Below are 19,235 nucleotides of genomic sequence, written 5' to 3'. Positions count from 1 at the left end.
AAGAAACATCTGTCTGGCACAAATAGATTCCGTAGATCTATTTCCATGTGCCCCTGAGTTCACACTCAGGGGCATATGGAAAGTGTCATCAAATGAACAGTGAACCATAAATGGTGATACTGCACCAATTTCATGATCTGCGCTAATATTACATAATGATTTTGCAGGCTACAATTCCAATGCAATGCCACATGTGTTTAGTATTGCTGGACTCCAAACATTCAGGGCAACAGTTCCCTGTCCCTGGTTAGCTTTCCAGTATTTATGCTTGTCAATTTGAGAAATGTAACAAAATATTGAGAAAATTGTTAAAACCACCTTCCTTACCCTAGCAAACAATCACAGAGCTCAAGAGATTTTAGGCGATGACCCAGTCAAGTCTGACTCAGCTCTGATAATGTGCAGTGCGCCTAAAATAGCCAACATTCTGTTTTAGATTAGATTAGTGCACAATTGGAAGAAAGTGAAGCAGGGCAAAAGCCTTTAATGACCGCTGTAGATGGGGGAAGTGTTGCCTAAGACTCGGGTGAGGTGCAAAAGTAACACGGGTCCAAAAGCAGAATAATAACTGCAGAACATGTGGAGTCTAACACTGCAGGGAAGCAGAAACAGATCTTGGCTGTCAGAGGGCTGTGAAGAAAACATAAGAGTGTGGTTCTGCGAGAGATAGCTTCCGTAGTTAACAACAGCCAGTGACAGCTGGGGACAATAATAGGGAAACACAATGTAGTAAAGCAGAGATGGCCTTGGATCACCAGTTATGAGTGCACAGAGAGATGGACAGCTTAGGACAAGTAGGCAGTAACAGCCTATCAACGAACGTTCGTGCCAAACAGACACTGGGTAGAGACAGAAGAGCGAGCGGGAGGGGAGTAGAGACAAAAATAGTTGGGGGGAGGTAGCTACACAGAACATCAGAGACTAAAAATGAACAGAAACAGAGTGAGGTGGCAAGTGTCAGCCTGGTGAAATTATGGGAACAGCTTTCTGTAGAGATCTGGAATAATTGCTTTGGTTTGGCGAAGACTGCAGCAGAACAGAGATTGTCTTGGGCAGCCAGTGATGGAGACTGTCTGTGGCAGGCAGGCTGAAACAGTTGGGGAACTGCAACACTGGATGCAACAAGGATGCTGCAGCTTGTGAGACAAACGTTGTCTAGTATGTTGGGGTGAACCATGTTTCTGTGATTAAGAGGGAGTTAGGCTTGTGAAAGTTGAGGTCTGCCATGTCTGATGCATGAAGTACTGCAGAGCGAGCATTAATGAGGATGAGTTGAAATATGCGTCCTGTAGTTGTAGGGTGCGTGTTAGTTAGTAAGATGTGTACAAGCCTTCTTCTGGCCAAGGCCCTATCTGATTTGCATTAATGCTGCAACTTCAGTTATATGTAAATGGATGTAAGTGTATTGCAATCCTGCTTTCTGCAAAAGTAAAAGGTAGCGGATAATGTCTTCAACATAGGTTTAAGACAATGCAGTAGTGGACCAATCGTTTCCACTTGCCTGCGTAGGACAGGCACGTGTGGTGGGTTTACATGCCTCATGCAGGATTTGCATACACTTCTCCAGTAGTCTAAGGTAACCAACTCAAGGGTCTTCGGTGCCATATTGCTAGATTGAATTGCCTAGGTCATGTGCTGAGTGAAAAGGGCCGACCTGAGTGTGAGGGTCTCATGTGGGGTCACTGACATCTTGAGGAGCATAGAGTACCAGGGTTGACTGGCCTACATCGGCGCCACTATGATGAGGGTCAAGGACACCTGGCTCACTTTTCTCACCACATTTGGGATGAGAGGGAGAGGCAAAAAATCATAAGAGAATATCCTGGACCAGTTCATCCGTAGTGCATTGCCCTTGGACTGTGGGTACTCAGAGGCACAGTTTTGGTATTTTGTATTTTGGGGGGTGGCAAACAGATCAGTGGTTGAAGTTCCCTACTGGCTGAAGTACCTTAGCAGGTCCACAAAGTTGTTCACCCCAGAAATGCTCCATGAAGAGCTGGATATTGTTGAAAATAGCCTAGTGACATATCTGGGCCAGTGCAGACCGTTGAGGCCATTTGGCTCCCTCCATTATTCTCGAGATAACACGTCTGAAGTCTGTCTTTATGGAGTCTGTATTGTTTCGAATGAGCTTGAAGAAAGCTCAAAGGGACAGATGGATGTCCAAGAACACTAGGCAGTTGATATGGCGTCCCTGATGTGGGGTTCAGATACCCTAAACAGTCATGTAGTTGAGCTCTCCATCCCTTGAATGAGGCCCCTGTGATAATGGCCACCTGTGGAAGTGGGTCGAGAAAAGGCCTGCTTAACAGCAGTTTGTTGCTGTTCTAAAATAGGAGAGGGAATGGAGTTCTGTCCTTTACCAAAACAGAATATGTGACGTTACAACGCATGCCATTACATCGCATGCTGTTGCAACGCCAACCTTTACCCCAACTTTCTGTTGGGGAGCGCTGGAAGTTGGAATAGATTAATCTTCTATTCCAACTCTAGTGTGTGCAACAGTAGGGAAGGTGTTGGAGTCAATCCAACACCTTCTACCCACTGCTGCACACCTTTTTCGTTGCAACGACATGCAATTTAATGGCATGCATTGCAACGGTTGCGTAGTAAAGGCTGTTTCCCCCAAAACTTAATCCTCCTAATGACCCTCTGTTTGTGAAAATTGCCTGCAAGGCATCCTTGTACTAGGCGCATGTGCAGTCTGGCATGTGACACCATTGTGATACATGAAGCCATCATCAACAACACATTCATTACCGTGCTTACTGTAAGAGGATGTCCTATCTGAAAAAGAGGCAGCAGCTTTTGAAATGCCTCTACTTTCTCTCTTGATTTGGACTTGCCTTCTCCTTGACAGCGCCTAGGATCAACCTTAAGAAGGGTTTGATCTGCTGGGGCTGAAGATGTTTTTTCTTGGCTCTGATGGTGAACCACAACCAGTTGAGCAAGGACACCATTGGCTGTGTGTTTACTAGACATTGCTCTCTGCTGCTCTTCATCAGTCAGTCTGGTTTCGGAAAGACGTGAATGGCAAAAGTCAGTGCCTGTTGAGGCTGGGATCGGCGTTCAATGCTTTACTCCATTAGCAGCGTTGCTCTGCCTCAACCTGGGAACACTCTTGGGGTCGATCTGGCGGGAAATCACCAACTTGCATGTGAGGAGGGATAGGAGCCATGGGCGTGCTCCTGGTCTTCGATCAGGACTTCGATATTCGATCGGGACTGGACATTCTCCTTCCTTGTGCTCAGATTTCAAGGCCCCATGGGACTCCAGGCTATCTACTTTGCACAGCTGGAAGGCCTAGGGACAACAACCATTCTGTATAAAGAAACAAAAAAATAAGATCATACTTCCGGTTCACCTGAATATAAGTAAATAACTGTACTTAGTCTTGACCCTAGGACAAAACTGGAAGGATGTTTGCTCCATAACACCGCCCTTCTCCCCAGTTATTCCGTGGAATTCAACCTGAAGTTCTCCAGTATTGGATCTTTTCATAACTCACATGTTTGAAACCATCCCCATTGTCAGACTGGGAGCCCTCAGAAACAATGTCAATACAGCAGTGTACCCGTTCACCCATGTACATTGCCTTACATCTAAACTTTTCCTTCCTGTCCACAGCATTATACATGAACCAAAGTTAAACCAATCAGAAACCACCTCATCCAGCTGTTGCCCTGCCTGAGGCTTCCACCTGTCGTATTTTCTGATGCACTTTCAGTGTGTGGAAACCTTGGACAGCTCATCTGAAAAAGGCAGTTTGACAGTTTTCAAAGTAGTACAGCAACCTGTGTAAGACTCATAGTAGGAATTCTTTGTTTAGGACTTGTAAAGATTGTGGTAAAAAGAAGATTTTTTTGTGGATGATCCAAACACAAAGTTCCTGTATTGCTTGCATCCACACCATATCCTGGATGAGTGTGAGATATGTAAGAACTTCTTGACAAGGACCTTGAAAGACCAAGAAAGGCATTTGGCTCTGGCAATCTTAGAAGACCAAGGAAGGAGGGCCATCAAACCATCGAGGTGAGCCTAGCACAACCAGTAAAGGAGAGTCCAGTAAGGTGACTTCCAAGCACGCAAAAAGACCCGCTGACCCTGCCTTTAAGGGTGAGACGTCTGTTCAGTCGCTTTCTAGTATGGAATTGTGCAAGGAATGTCCCCAAAAAGTATAAGAAAATAGCCTCTGGTTTTGAGGAGACACCGGTGAAAATACTTGAGGTTTAATGGGTTGACTTCAAAAACAAGGGATATTAAAGTATTGTCCACGAAATATTCAGTAGTGGTTAGCAGACAAGGATACCATCGTTGAAGGCATGAATACCGTCGACGAGGTCGACTCCAGCAAGAAAAGTGTCATCGAAGAAGTCATCTGTCTCCAAGAGAGACACTGACGACGAAGATGTTGTCGAGGAAATGGAGATGTTGTCGAACATCAGTGAAAAGGTACTGATTTACATGTCATTTACGACGAAAGGACTGTCAACTGGAAGGAAGATGCCTTAGTCGACAAGACACCTACTGGATACAATGAAGAGTATTCAACTCCAAAGTTAAAAGAGCGACAACCATATATTCAAATACAGCCACTGGTGGTTTATCTTGTTGCAATGCGATCACTATCGCGATTAATGCAGGATACTTTTTCATAAGTTTATGAGGAGGCTGAATGAGATAATTAACCAGATCACAAGAATGATCTGGACCATATGGAGGCCTTCTTCAGTGATGAGAGCAGAAGGAGATAGGGTAAATCATCCTGTGCAGCTAAACATTTAATACATTGATCATGATGTGGATGGTTATAAAGCTAGATATGGTCAGCATGCAGCTAGGGGTCAGATGGTAAGACCATTGCTGTCTGGATCCAGAAAGAAAGAATCGATTCATCCTTTGGGAGAGGCTGGTGCAAGACGCAATGCAGATGCTTTATTCACTGCAGGATATAATGCAGACATTTCTAAGAGGCTGCCACCACTGGCACAGACTGGGTAACAGTCAGGATTTTTAGAGACGTCACAACCGCCAGAATTGCAACCGGAGGATTTGCAAGGGCAAGACAACAGAAATTCAAAGGAGATTCAGTAGAATCAACAAGGTGGAGATGGAGATCCTGGTGAAAGTAGAGATGAAAATGAAGATGTTGATGCAGGTGGTCAAACGTCATCATTGGGTCACGGAAAGTTTGATCGGTATGACGAGGCAGATTCTGATGATATAGCAAGAACTGCTAGTGATGATGATGATGATGATTCAGAATGACACCAATTTATAGTCTCAAAAGCTGAGAGCCGGCGCGTAGACTTTCACCTCCGGATGATTTTGGAAGGTTTCATGCTTTAATTGGAAAAGCATCTAAACTTTTTATTTTACCAGCATCAGCGGAGGAGAAGTCTTGTTTTCTTTGCAATTTTAATGAAAATCCAAAAGAAGTACATGTTCTATCTCGGTGTTAGATCATTTGTGGGAAGACTGGTTAACTATGATGCACATCTGTGAACTTGGTGACAATAGAGAAGAAATATAAGGCGATGCATACTGCATCAGGCGGCATCTTGAATTAGGTGAAAACAGATTCAATAACAGCAGCAGCTCACAGGAGATGTGGAAATCCATCGACTCTTCGAACAGCACCTACAGATAAAGAGGACAGAAAATGGGACTTGATGGGGATGAGAGTGAATGTTTTGGCTGCAGATGCAGTAAAATGGCAAATTTATCAGCAATAGTTGCAAGATTTGACAGGCAACCATCGGGTGATATTTCAGATTCCATTGACAGGTTGCCTGAGCAAGATAAAAAGAAAGCAAGAGCAATATTAGAGGACATAGAGCAGGCATCGTCGTCAGTTAATGTAGCAATGGATGCGGCTTCCTGTGCATTTAGGCAAGTTGTGAATGCCACAGTAATGAGGAGGTTGGTTCGCTCAAACACATCATTCAGGCCAGAATTGCAATCTCGAATGACGGATATGCCATTTTATGGGAGTTATGTTTTTGGAAGAAAGGTGGTTGAGGTGCTGCAGGACATAAAAGCAGACAGTGGCTGTTCGATCGGTAGTAATGCTTCAAAATAGACAGCAATTTAGAATTTCAGAAGATAAAATCTAAGAATAGGGCAAAATTCAGAAGGATCGTTTTTTTGACCCTATAGGCAGTATGGCACATCATGTCAGTATTGGATGTATGGCCAATGAAGACAACAGAGGTTGCGTATTTGTAGACAGGATAGATGGAGAGGCAACCAGTCAGCAAAATTTGACAATAAAGGAGATCGGATGTGCCTTTCCAGACAGCATTTCCTCTCAGATTCAGCTACCAGTGCAAGGACGCACGCAACATCCATGCCCCAATTACAACTCAGAAGTGCAATCCAAAGCCTTCAGCGCCCTGGTATTCCAAAGCACTTGCTGACTATAGACGATTCATCTGCAGACAGAAAATTAAATGAAATAGAAGAATATCAGAACTCCCAGGGCCATCTTGATACTGAAGTCCATCTGTGCAACATGAAGACAGCTCATCACATCATCCAAAACTATAGAACTATACCATCACCATCATTGAAGCCACCAACAGAGGCAGAGCGCTGTTCAAGACAGTCAAGCAGTGCATCAACCAAGCCCTGCCGAATCCACTTCTTACGCCCTCCACACAAATGTGCAATGCCATCAACCTCTTCTTCATTGGAAAAATACAGAAGCTCCAACAGCACATGGATGACACCAAGTCTGCTTCATCTTTTAAACCGAACCCTTCCTTACACATTGTAGACGATGCCCTCTTTGCCATAGATGAAAATGACCCCTGCTGTCATTGCTTGACCTCTCACCTGAGTTCTACACAGTTGACCATCCCACCCTAATATGCACACTGAAGTCTCGATTGTGATTCGCTGGCAATGACCTTACCTGGTTATCCTGCCTTTTCAACCAGTACCAGTTTGTTCACATTGACACCTTCAGGTCACACATGTCCCTATCATCTCTGGAGTCCCCCATGGTTCCATACTGTCTCCTGTCATCTTCAACCTTTACATCTTGCTGATTGGTGCTCCACTCACAGATAAAAGCATCAACATTCACCAATGTGCGGATAACACACTACTCTACTTGAAAATCTCCTCTGCTTCAGACATGCAACGCTTCAAACTCTGCTTCCTCATCATCCAGACCTGGGTGTCAAGCACCTTACAGGACTTCCCAGCAAAGACAAAATTCCTGTGATTTGATAAGAGAAACAAACAAGAATCAGTACAAACCCGGCTTTGACATAAACCATGACTGCTTCGAACTCTAGTTTTCACTGAATGGCAACTCATTTAGATTCACCTCGTATACCAACCTCACCATCAAGGAACATATTGCCCAAAAACACGGACTGGCTATTACCAGATTACTCTTCAAAATAAATGCAACTGTTTCTTCCAGGAAGTGACATCAAAACTAATGTTCAAGTCCTCACACTTGCATATGGATGGTGATAATGCCCTGCTCTATGGACGTCCAGACTTCACACTGACACCCCTTATGAGCATCCTGTGTGACACAGCAGTTCTCATCCAGAGCCTGAGGAAATATGATCACATCGCCCCCATCCAGATGGAACTCCATTTACTCTTCTTGCCAGCTGCACTGTCTTCAAAACCATCTGCATCATTTACAAAGCTGTCATGACCAGCACCAAGCTATTGAGCTGCATGCAGCCCTAGAAGCATATTCCACGTTAGAAAGGCTTCCCTATGGCCTTCTTGGGAAACGTCCCTTCAGCAGAAATCTGCAAAGCTGCTACTTGGTCAACACCACACATGTTTTCTAAACACTACTGTTTAAGCATGCCAGCAGGCTTTAGTTGGCCAAATTGTATTACGCGCTTTGTTCCAAACATCTGCATCATCTGCTCACTAGCCACCTGTTTGGGGTGAAACTGGTTTACAGTCTATGCAGAGCATGTGCATCTACAGCCACACATGCTACAAACAGAAAAATGTTAGTTATGCAGTAACCATCTGTTCATAGTGTGTAGTGCTGTAGAGTCACATTAGCCCACCCTCTTCCCAGCATCCAGCGATGATTACAGATGTTTTTCTTTCAACATCATTGTTATGCAATGCACATTTCATGCTATCTTTGGCCACAACAATATACTTGACTAACAGTACTTGCCTGCTGAGATGAAAACAACCTTGAAGAAAAACAAGTTGCAAATATCAGGGCCCAACACAAAATGACAGAAGTAAGCAGGGTATCTACCCGCTACGAAAAAATGGTTACAGGGTGAGTTACCTTTTCCTTAAGGACACCTTGTCTTCGGAGCATAATTCATAACGAGACAAGCAAGATATTGATTCACAGCATTGTATTCCTACAGTGTAGGGCTCATAAGTTGTCCCATGTCTGAAGTGAGTAGCTCATTCTGTTCTCCTCTTTTTGTATTCTGGTACTAATGAAAGGGTAACTTAGAAGATCCATAATAAAAAATGTTTGATGAAATGCTGACACCTGACATTGGTCAACTTTAGAGCTCTGCACTGTATGAGCACCTCACTTCACAATAGTCGCTGCAAAGTCCTATTCCAGAGCTCTGACAAGCAGAAGCATCTATGAGGCTCCAGCCATCCCTGCACTGTGCCACTCAGATGATCACATTTGGCCACACACGTGGTAGATGGACTACAATGGGGCAACTGCTTCACATGTTGTGGCTCCTGCTCCAAGGCTGCTAAGTAGTAATTGCATAGAAATAAAATTACGTCACTAAGCTTATATCAGTGGGAACAGCACTGTGCATGCAACACTCTTTCACTGAGGAAAGATGTGTTTCTTGTAATATTAGAATAAGAGTTTCATTTGAGTGGCTCTGATGCTTCGCTACACAAAGAGTAAATCAGGTGCTGATGTTCACCAATTACATGACTATATTTTTCATAGATGTATATAAAACCCATCTTCCCTTCCTTTTGTCGCAGAAACTACTTATGCTGCTAAATATGATTCAGATGGATTTCAGAGAAGGAGCTAGAGATGCCTACCTGGTCATTTCCTGCTCCAGGAAGTCCAAATTGCCCACTGAATAATTATGTTTTACTAACGGATGAGTCCAGCCTGATACCGATAAATATTGACACAAATCTGTGAAATATGCCCATGCAGTGTAAGTATAGTGATTGGCAAGTAAATCATTATTTTCTTTTCTCACTCACACAGTTCATGAGGGAGATGGCTGGTGCCTGGCAAATGACAGTGGAGCAGAAATTCGGCTTATTCTCAGCAGAACCGAAGGAAGCAGATCCCTTGGCTGCGTCAGAAGAAAGTCAGCCAAAGCCTTGTCCCCCAGAAGTGACCCCTCATTTCATTTGGATCGATGTAAGTAGTGCACGCTGAGCAGAGACTGGTCGATGCAAATATCCGCCATTCCTGTTTTTGTTGGTCATGTTGCCTCACCCACTGGGGATCTACAGGACCTAAAGGCACTTTACCATTTCACAGGTACGCTGATAGCTCCTGGTGGCAGTAACTGTCTGCATCTGCAGTTCAACACCTGTAGTGGTTTGCTAAAGGTGACTTTCAATGTAACCTGAAGACAATTACAACTTGCTAGGAATAAATGACAGCAAATTTGAGATTAGAAAGCCGATATGGCCATTTTAATGTATTTTAATTTGCATGTCTCTGCACATACAGCCATAAAGGATCTGTGGGATAGATATATGCCCCATCCAGACTCTGTATGTCAGTTTTTGTCTACAGCCAGTGGCGCTCTGACCTATCAACTTTGTTTCTCTGCATTCTTTCTTTCTGTTGCCTCTCTTTGGTCTACTCCTTTTTCCTTACCAAACAATGCCCTTGTTCTCAAGGACATAATGCACTTTTAGAAGTGTGTGGCTCAGCCTAACTGTGTGCTGTGACATGTCTCAGTTATTTGTTTCTGTTTCTCTTCTATGTGTGTATGGCTGTTCGCGTTGGCAAGTGTTGTTGGACACCAAAATATATGCCATTTGACATTTTTCTTCTTTCCTCTGATAATTTCTTATCTAATCTTTTAACTCAGTTTCTAGGTCAGAGATTTGAAATTGCCAAATACTGCAGCTCGGACCAGATAGAGATCTTCTCCAGCCTCCTACAGCGATCTCTGTCGCTGAACATAGGAGGTGCCAAAGGCAGCATGAACAGACATGTGGCAGCCATAGGCCCCCGCTTCAAGTAAGTCCTCTTTTGCTTCTAAATATGATTCTTACTAACGATCTAATTGTAGTGTGCGGCCCCCTTAACCTCAGCGGTATGTGCAGTAATGGCAGTTACTGCACATACCAGATTTATACGTTTTGCAGCTAACACCCCACTACCACAATTTTTGTCAGTTAAGTTGAGAAAATTTACCTGGGGAAAAATGCCTGTTACGTGCCGGAACATGCAGACTTCGGTGCTGCGAAATCCAAATACTATTCTCCAAATATTATCCAGATACTGGGAATAGATGATATTTATCGCACCTGATCAGTTTTTATCAGAGCCGAATTTTGTAGGGTACGATAAATATGACACCAATTACCAGGTCACTAATGTTGTTTAAATTGCATCAGTCATCAAATCATGTGACTCCAACACAATGAGCGGGAAAGGTTTAAAGCTGATCCCTTTCTGATCGATACTTCTAACTGCAGATTTCTCACCTTTTGAATTCCCCCATGCACCAGACTGGATCAGGAAACTTTCACAGTAATTGCTACTATGCTTCAGTAAATGGCACCATCACACTTTGCAACAACCAGGCCCTGCCTCCAGAAGAGACAGGATGAAGCAGTATATAGACACCACCCCTTCGCGCTGATTTTAAGTTTCTTTTTTTCTGCACCCTTCAACTCAGATCAAATCAAGAGTTTCACGCCTGAACTAAGTCATTTCTTTACCGACTACCAAAAAGGTGTTTCAATGGCAGTGTACAAGAGATCTTCCCTGAAAACTACAGTCTTGCAAACCAAGCCGCACCTACTGAAAACAGATGTCCGTTACATGCCTGCATGTGTTTCTGGTGTCTTGGACCCAAGCATGATTTAAAGTCATGTGACAAATGCTCTGTGATATATCTGAAGGCTATGAGGGAGTGGGAAGTGACATACGTCACTGAGCACAAGAAACGGACCCACTCTAAGTCCCCAGCCTATACTCCTCTTCAAGTCCCCATCGAGATTCCCAGCTTCGGGTGAGTCTAAGATGAAGCCCAAGGGCAAACCTCGGCGCAAATGCGAATAGGAGTTTTCTGCCTTCATGGAGAAGACATGCAGTTAGCAGTCGAAGGAAAGTTCCTGGATCTGACTCTGATAGCATTGGTTCTATGGCCGAGTTTGACAAAATCTCAGCTTTTGTTGCCTTATGAGTTTACTAAGGGAAAGCTTGTAGTGTTTGAGGACTTTCCAGTAGTTCTTCTGCCTGCGCCATCTATGATGCCTTGAGGTCTTATTTGGTGCACTCTCACATCTTGTACAAGACTTCCAGGATGGTCTATGTGATAGGGATGGTGAAGAGAACGTCGTCAATCCTCACTACACTGGTAATGAACTGTATTTAGACCTCCAAAATGCTAGCTGTCTTGACACATCACTTGAGATATATATTGTCCTGAGAGCACATTCTTGCCCACTGTAAGAAATTAGATTATTATTTGGAGTGGGTGTCTACCCACCTCAAGGAATAATCCCACTCTTATTAGAGTGAGCCATTGAAGTCACTAAATTAACCTGAGGCCAACACCCTGGAAGGTTTGGCACAGAGCATACAGGCCTAACTTAAGGCAATGTGTAAAGTATTTATGCAGTACCAAAACAGTAAAAAAAAAAAAACAAATCAAAAAGTCTAAATGCAAAACAATAAAAATCCCAAACCGAATTAGAAATTGTGGGCCAGATGTATCCAGAATTGCTTTTGCGATTCTTAAATAGCGAATTTTACTGATTCGCTATTTAAGAATTGCAAAATGGAATGTATGTAGGATTTGCAAAAAAAATTGCAAATCCTACATATTCCTTAATAGCGAATCACTAATTGCGATTCGCTATTAAAGGATACCTTCCCATTTATTCCTATCGGCCTAAAGGCCCACATCAATGAATAGGATTGCATTTTCAATTTGCGAGTACCAAATAGGTACTCGCAAATTGCGCATGCAATTTCAAGGGTGCCAAAAGGACACCCTGTTGCACCCCTGAAATATGCATGTGTGCACATGTGGCGCACATACATGCACTTCGAAGAATGCAAAATAGTTCATTTTTAAAGGAATTTGCAAATTACCACCAACTAGAAGCTGGTGGTCATTTGCGATTCCTTAAAGCCAGGTCGCAATTTTTTCTTGCTTCCTGCATTGCATTTAAGGAATTGCAAATTGCGATTCCCTAAATGCATTCACAAAATAGGTAATCGCAAAAATTGCGATTACCTATTTTACGAATGCCTTTTGGGATGATATATCCCAAAAGGCTTTTCTCATTCGCAAATGGGCCGAATCTGTGAATCGGCCTGTTTGCGAACGGGAAAACACTTGATACATCTGGCCCATAGAGTATAGTTTGATAAACAAAAAGACAAAAATCCAAAAAGGGATTAGAATTTTTAAAGTTTTAAGTTGTAATAGAGCCAAAAAAGCACAAGGCTATAATGGTATTCAATGGTCACGATTGACCAGGACCTAGGTGCAATTTGAGGCAAAACGATGTAGTACTGGTCAGATACACCAACCAGGTTCATTCTGGTCAAAGATTTACCTTCTGACTTAGTCTTTTAAGTCCCAATAGACAACAGGAGTAAACTTCTGAGGACACCAGGACCTCGAGGAGTCACTTAAGAGGCTTATAAGGTGTCGGGGAGAGGCCAACAGCAGAGTTTATTCCAGGTCCAGTTGACACTGGTCAGCTGGGTAATTCCAGAAAAAGGCTTCTTGCAGCTTGTTGTAACCCCATAGTCGCCTAGGAGGTCAGCCAACTGATCCTTGGTGTCTACTTCTTTATCCTGGGTACAAGAGGAAGCACGTCAGGTCCTTCAGGGCACCTCTCAAGTAACAGACATCGGATCCAGTCCTCTTCTCTTTCTGAGGTCCAAAAAGGGTTCTGAAGTGGATGCCTGGAAATGCCGCATTTATGCCTGGCATTAGCTAGTGGATGGAGGTGACCCCTTACCACTCCCTCACCAATGGGGTAAAGGTTCCTAGGCTCTGGATCTACCTACCTTCGCAGAAGCTTATGTTTGCCTTCCTGCAAGCAGGCCTAAAAATCCAATTTGTCAGGGCAAACTCAAGATGGCAAAAGTCTTTGACCGCACTGAGTTTGGGCTCTGAGGCTGGGGATGAGAGTGGGGAATGTACTGTGGTACTCCTAGTGTCCTCCTACATCTAACACTAACATCCAGTTGGAACAGGCACTGGAACAGGCACTGTACCCACAACATACCAGGAGACAGAAGTCTGATAGGACAATAGCAGGGGCCTTCAGTAATGATACAGACAATATACAAAAATTATCTTGGCATCCTGTTCTCTCTCTTTCAAGTGTGCCTAAAGTGTTACACTTGACACTGAGCTGTCAAAAGCAGGCCCACAGAGGCCTCTGGTCTTGGCTTGTGCATAAACACCACTCCAATATTCTGAAGGTGAATGTCAACTGGTTGGTTCTCAAGGACTTTCTGCCTTACATCAAGGGCAAACCTGTACAAATCCTAATGGACAACACAATTGTCACCTGGTACTGCAACACACAGGGCAGTGTGCGGTCACTTGTGCCGTGCCAAGAAGCACTGATGCTGTGGAGCTGGCTTAATTTCCTTTACTGTTTGCCATCTGATAGAGTCCCTAAATGCCAGGATGGACAAGCTCAGCATGCACCATCTAGCCGAACATGAGTGGCGTCTGCATTCAGAAGTTCATGGCATATTAACCCAGTATGATGTACCTTCAGTAGATTTGTTTGCTACCTCCGAGAATGCTCATTGTCAAACGTTTGAGCCCTAGAGTTGCTGCCCCCATGTTGTCTGGGAGTTATGTTTCACCTATGTGAGAAAGTGCCTCTTTTGACATGGTTAGCCCCCACTTTTTGCCTGGAAAATGATGTGGTTTTGATTGTAAGTGCACAGGGTCCCTGCTAGCCAGATCCCCTGTGCCAGTGCTCCCTCCCTAAAATTGTACCATGATTGGCACTTCAGACCCCCTAGTAAATGGTACCCTGGTACCTTGGGCATTGGGACTGAAGAGGGTCCTGTACTGACCCCCCCACTTAGGTCATCCAAACTGCCACTGCAACAGGCATGCCTTGGTGCACACAAAAACGACAAAGTCGAAGTGGCACACTGCCTGTGTGGCATGATCAGCAGCACTGCCCAAGGCATAGGTAAGTCACCCCTCTTGCAGGCCTTAGAAGCCCTAAGGCAGGGTGCACTATATGTCAGGTGTGGGCATATTCATGAGCAGATATGCCCCTACATTATCAGTCTATTCTTAAATATTGTAAGTGTTCCCCAGCACCATGCTGGCTTCTCTGAACTCAGGAGTGTTTGGTACCAAACAACTCCTCTCAATAAACCCACACTGATGCCAGTGTGTGTTTTATTGAAACATGTACCCGGAGAACACGTCAGAGGTGCCCCCTGGAAACCTATTAACCCTGGCATGGTCTCGGACTGGCTTTAGGCAGCCTGCCACCAACAGACATGTCTCTGGACCCCAGGGGTCGAGAGCCTCTGCTCTCTCTGAGGCCAGGAACAAAGAACATCCTGGGTGGAGGTGTCACCCCTCATACCCCAGGATGAGTACAGTGCTCGAGCGGGGGGCTTCAACGGCCTTACCACTTTTGTAATGTGACCCCAGCCTCTTCTGCTAGCAGCACATGGCAGCCCCCGGTTCAAACCTCACTTTTGGCGGGAGAACCGTCGGGAAAACCAAGATAGAATTGGAGGTGTGCCCCCCTTTGTAACTCCACACCTCAGGTGATGGAGGCGAAGTTAAGACTATTTTTCAGTGCCCACCATCTATAAGATGGTTGGACTTATCCAAATAGGGCTAGTGATATGTACCCCTCCCACAGGAGGGTGGCATAATAGTGGGTGTAGACACCCCAGGTGAGAGACCCGTTGGTCCCCAACTGTTACTCCCCTGTAATACCCCTAAATCTAGTATTTCGGTGGCTCCCCCAGACCCTGAAATCAGAATCCTGACGACCTAAGAGACACTGCAGTGTCGCACCAGCAGAGAAGACTGCAGACCCCAACTGACTTGGCCCAAGCCCTGACGGCCTGTCTACAGCCATAGACTATTCTGTGCCAAAAGACGACCTGTCCTGCAACCCAGCGACCTCCAAAGCCTTGGGATGACTGCCTGCCTTCAACAATGATCAAGATCTTCTGTGGACAGTGGACCAATCCAGAAGAAACCAACTTTAAAGAAAAAGAACTCAGTCCTAGGGAACCGTGAAACCGCCTCCGGACCCACCTCTGCACCTGACCTCCACAGCCAGAGTCCAAATGGCACACTGATCCTGTAAAAGGTTCCCCAGCGCTTCTGAGCCAGAGCGCGCCATGGGCTGACCCCTGCAGGACTCGACACCTGCAGCCTGAAACCGAAGACTCCCCCCTAACCGCGATCTGCCCAGTAAACTGATCCTGACGCCAAAGGACACACCCTGCACTCGAAGCCCCTGAGCCTTGGGGAGCTTGACCTACGGTGTCCCTACGTCCCCCTCGCATCAGAACTTACCTGGGCAGCTGTGGGATTTCTTCATGCAGGCTCCTGGCCAGCGCCTGCAGCCTCTTTCCAAAGCCAGTCTCCCCCATTGAATTGCATTGGGCGCCTGACTCTGTGTTGGCACTCTGTGGTACTCGAACGTCTGAGCATCTGCTCTCGCTTTGTTACTTCTTCAGGAGGACCTGCTCCCCCAACAATTGGGCAGGGTTCTACACTCAAATCTGCACAGCCTGCACCTTCATGCATGGTAATTGAGTGGAACCAGCTGAGCGGTTTTGATGTGCCTAAGGAAGTAGTGGATGTAATTGTGGCAACTTTGAGGTTCCTGGCCTTTAAAACTGCCCTCCTTTTTGTGATTACTTCTGCACATGGTGTAAGCGACCTGCAGGCGCTGTCAGTGCAACCACCTTATTTCACCTTCTTTTCAGACAAGCTGATGCTCCAGACTCAAACTTAATTTCTGTCAAAAGTGGTGTTGCCTTTCCTTGTGGGACATTCCTTCAGGCTTTCATCTCTACACATCACTTGAAGGAAAAGGAATTCTTTCAGTGGTAGGACCTCAGGAGGGCCATTAGCTTTTACATCGATGAGACTTAGGAGTACTGAGTGGATGACCTAAGTTTGTGGAATTCTCTGGTGCTAAGAAGGGAAAGCGGGTCATGAAATGGACCTTATCCAGATTAAGTATTTTTGCATAAAGATGTGCTATGTCTTGGCCAAAAGGAGCCCCCTGAGAGCCTTCAGGCCAATTCTACAGAGCCAAGGTCGCCACTTCGGCCTTAACCAAAGGCATTCGTCTGATGGACATGTGCCCAGCTGCCAAATGGGTGTCCGTCCACAACTTCACCAGCCACCACTGTCTTGACTCTAAGGTCCTCAGGGATGGCCTATTTCCCCCCAGACTGGTGATCCAGCAGGTCCGACAGATAGGTCTCAAGCATTGTCCAAAGGGCTAAGGCCTGCCTTTCATTTCCTCCTCAGCCCACATTCCTACCTCACAAGAACGAATTTCAGCAGAGCATCTGTCCATCTTGTTACAAAATATACACCTCTTAATTTCCAAGGGTGCAATCGAACGGGTACTGGATTTGGAGAGAGACCGCTGTTGTTATTCACTTTACTGCATCTTCTTGAAAAAGGACAGGGGCCTCAGACCTGTGTTGGACCCTCGACCCCTGAATGCCTTGCTGCCGATTTACCAATTTGAAATGCTCATATTAGCTCAGATGCTTTGGGCTTCGGAGACTTGATGGTGTCCTTGGACTTTCAGACTGCGTCTTTTCATATACCGATCCCACAGGCGTAACCTGTTGTTCAAGACAGGACAGAAACACTTTCAATTTGTCTTGCTCTCCTTTGGGCTAACCTCCACTCCTCAGGTGTTCACAAAAGTGATGGCGGTGGTCGCTGCCCATTCCCAGAGGTTTGGATTTTGTGTATACCCATACATCAGTGACTGCCTTCTGAAGGTGGGCTCACTGCAGTCAGACATAGACTACCTCTGGACGACAGCGAAGTTCCTAGCATAGTTAGGGTTTACCATAAACAAGCATATGTGCCACCTGCTTCCCTCACAGAGGCTTCCATTCATTTGGGCAATTCTGGGTACTGTGGCCTTCAAGGCCTTTCCTCCACCGCAGTGAATCTAGAATATTTGTGCTATGATCCTGATTTTTTTACACTTAATGCTGGGCCACAATGAGGGTGGCTCTGAAGCTCTTTGGCCTTGTGCATCTTTGTTGTCAATTGCGCCAGGTGGTTCATGCAGGACCTGCAGTGGAACCTGAAATCTCAGTGGGGTGAGCTTCAAGGCTCCCTTTCCAACACCAATCAGGTCTCGAAAGTGATGGCCCAAGATCTGCATGTTTTCTGACCGAACACAATTTGTCCTGCAGCTGGCCACTGTCCCTTCCCCATCCAGAGCCGACCGTGATGACGCACGCACTGCTACTAGCTTGGGCGGGGGTCATCTGGTTGCCAACCATCTTATGAGGTCCCTGAATGCCAGAACAGATAATTTGAGCAGACATCTAGCAGATCACAGGTGGTGTCTGCATCCCAAGGTCGCACAGGGTGTATTCGTTCCGTGGGAAGAGGTCTGGTTAAATCTATTTACAACCATCGAAACCACACAGTGTCAACCATTTTGCCCGTTGTTTTCTGCAAAAGCAAACTTGCTAGGAGACACGTTCCAGCTGGAATGGACAGATGGACTCATGTATGCCTTCTTGTGGCTACTTCTCCTTTCTTGAATTTTGAAAATCAAGAGCGTCTGGCCGCAAGTCAATCTCATTGTCCCAGATTGGGCCAGAAGAGTGTGGTAGCTCGAACTCCTGAGCATGAGCATTTTTCAGCCCATTCGACCTGTCTGTTTGCCGGACCGACCGTCCTTGTGTAAATCATCAGTTGTGATACGGTTTATTAAAGGTATGACACACATGTTCCCTCTCAAACCATTGTGATGCCCCAGTGGAACATGCGTAGTTGCTCGCTATGCCTTTTGGCTCTGAAAACTGTCTTCCTTATTATGTCACATGAGTGAATTGCAGGCCCCTTAGTGCTCCTGCACTACACCGCCGTCGTCCGATACAAATTGAGGCTGAAGACTCAAAAGTAGTGACTCTCTTCCATGTTGTCCGTTACTCACCCTCACCACCGAAATATGAGGAGAGGCTCTTTCATCTGAACCCCACAAGGGTTTGGAGCTTGTACATTTATTAGACCAAGACCCATCGAGTGGACGATCAGCTCTTTGTGTGGTTTTCTGGAGCGAAGAAAGTGAAGGCTGTGCAGGAGAGGACCCTGTTGAGATGGATAATCCTCTGCATCAAGATCTGCTACGCATGGAGCAAGAACCAGCCCCCAGAGGGTCTGAGAGCTCGTTTGGCCAGGGCCAAGGCAGCTACAATTGCATTGGCATGAAGGGTGCCTGTTCTTGATATCTGCCACGCTGCGATGTGGGCATCAGCGCATACGTTCACAAAGCACTATTGCCTTGAGAGCAGGAAGGACACTTCACCCTCTTTGTTCCCCAGGACTTTTTGATTAGAAACCATTCCCCCAACTTTCCACCTTCTTGAGGGACCGCTTTGGTATCTATTCTAAAGGTAAGGAATCTGTAGTTAGAAGAATCGATCAGAAAAACAAATTAGTTACCTTCTGGTGGATACTCCAACTGCAGATTCCTCACTGCCACCCCACCTTCCCATCTAAAAAGATCAGAGATCAGCACATTGACACTAACAGTTGTTTTATGCTCTCCATATGATGGCACAGTAAGGAAAGACAAGAAAGTGACCATAGAGTGCTGAGGTGGGGCTTATACATGCTCTGCTCCATCACCTACAAGGTATTGCAAAATCAGCGCGGAGTTGAAGAGCGCCACCTAGTGTCGCAGGAGCATTGCTGGAATTTCTCTGGATCCAGACTGGCGCCTGGGGTATATTCTAAAGGTCAGGAATTTGCAGTTAAAGTATCCACCAAAAACAGTGTTACCAAAGGTATGTC

The 19,235-nt window shown here is 45.4% G+C and overlaps 1 protein-coding gene across 4 annotated transcripts in view; it reads left to right on the top strand.

Moving 5' to 3' along the window:
* PI4KA (phosphatidylinositol 4-kinase alpha) overlaps nt 1-19,235 on the top strand; it is a 548,133-nt gene that overhangs the window by 358,206 nt on the left and 170,692 nt on the right. For all 4 annotated transcript variants that reach the window (XM_085633226.1, XM_085633227.1, XM_085633225.1 and 1 more), the window contains 2 exons: nt 9,212-9,370; nt 10,056-10,207. In XM_085633226.1, the coding sequence (XP_085489352.1) occupies nt 9,212-9,370; nt 10,056-10,207 (311 nt within the window). The remainder of the gene's footprint in view (nt 1-9,211; nt 9,371-10,055; nt 10,208-19,235) is intronic.

Source organism: Triturus cristatus, chromosome 11 (assembly GCF_964204655.1).
Source record: "Triturus cristatus chromosome 11, aTriCri1.1, whole genome shotgun sequence".
In the NCBI taxonomy this organism is placed as follows: domain Eukaryota; kingdom Metazoa; phylum Chordata; class Amphibia; order Caudata; family Salamandridae; genus Triturus; species Triturus cristatus.
Note: the sequence above shows the minus strand (reverse complement) of the source record. Positions and strands in the feature narration are given on the sequence as shown.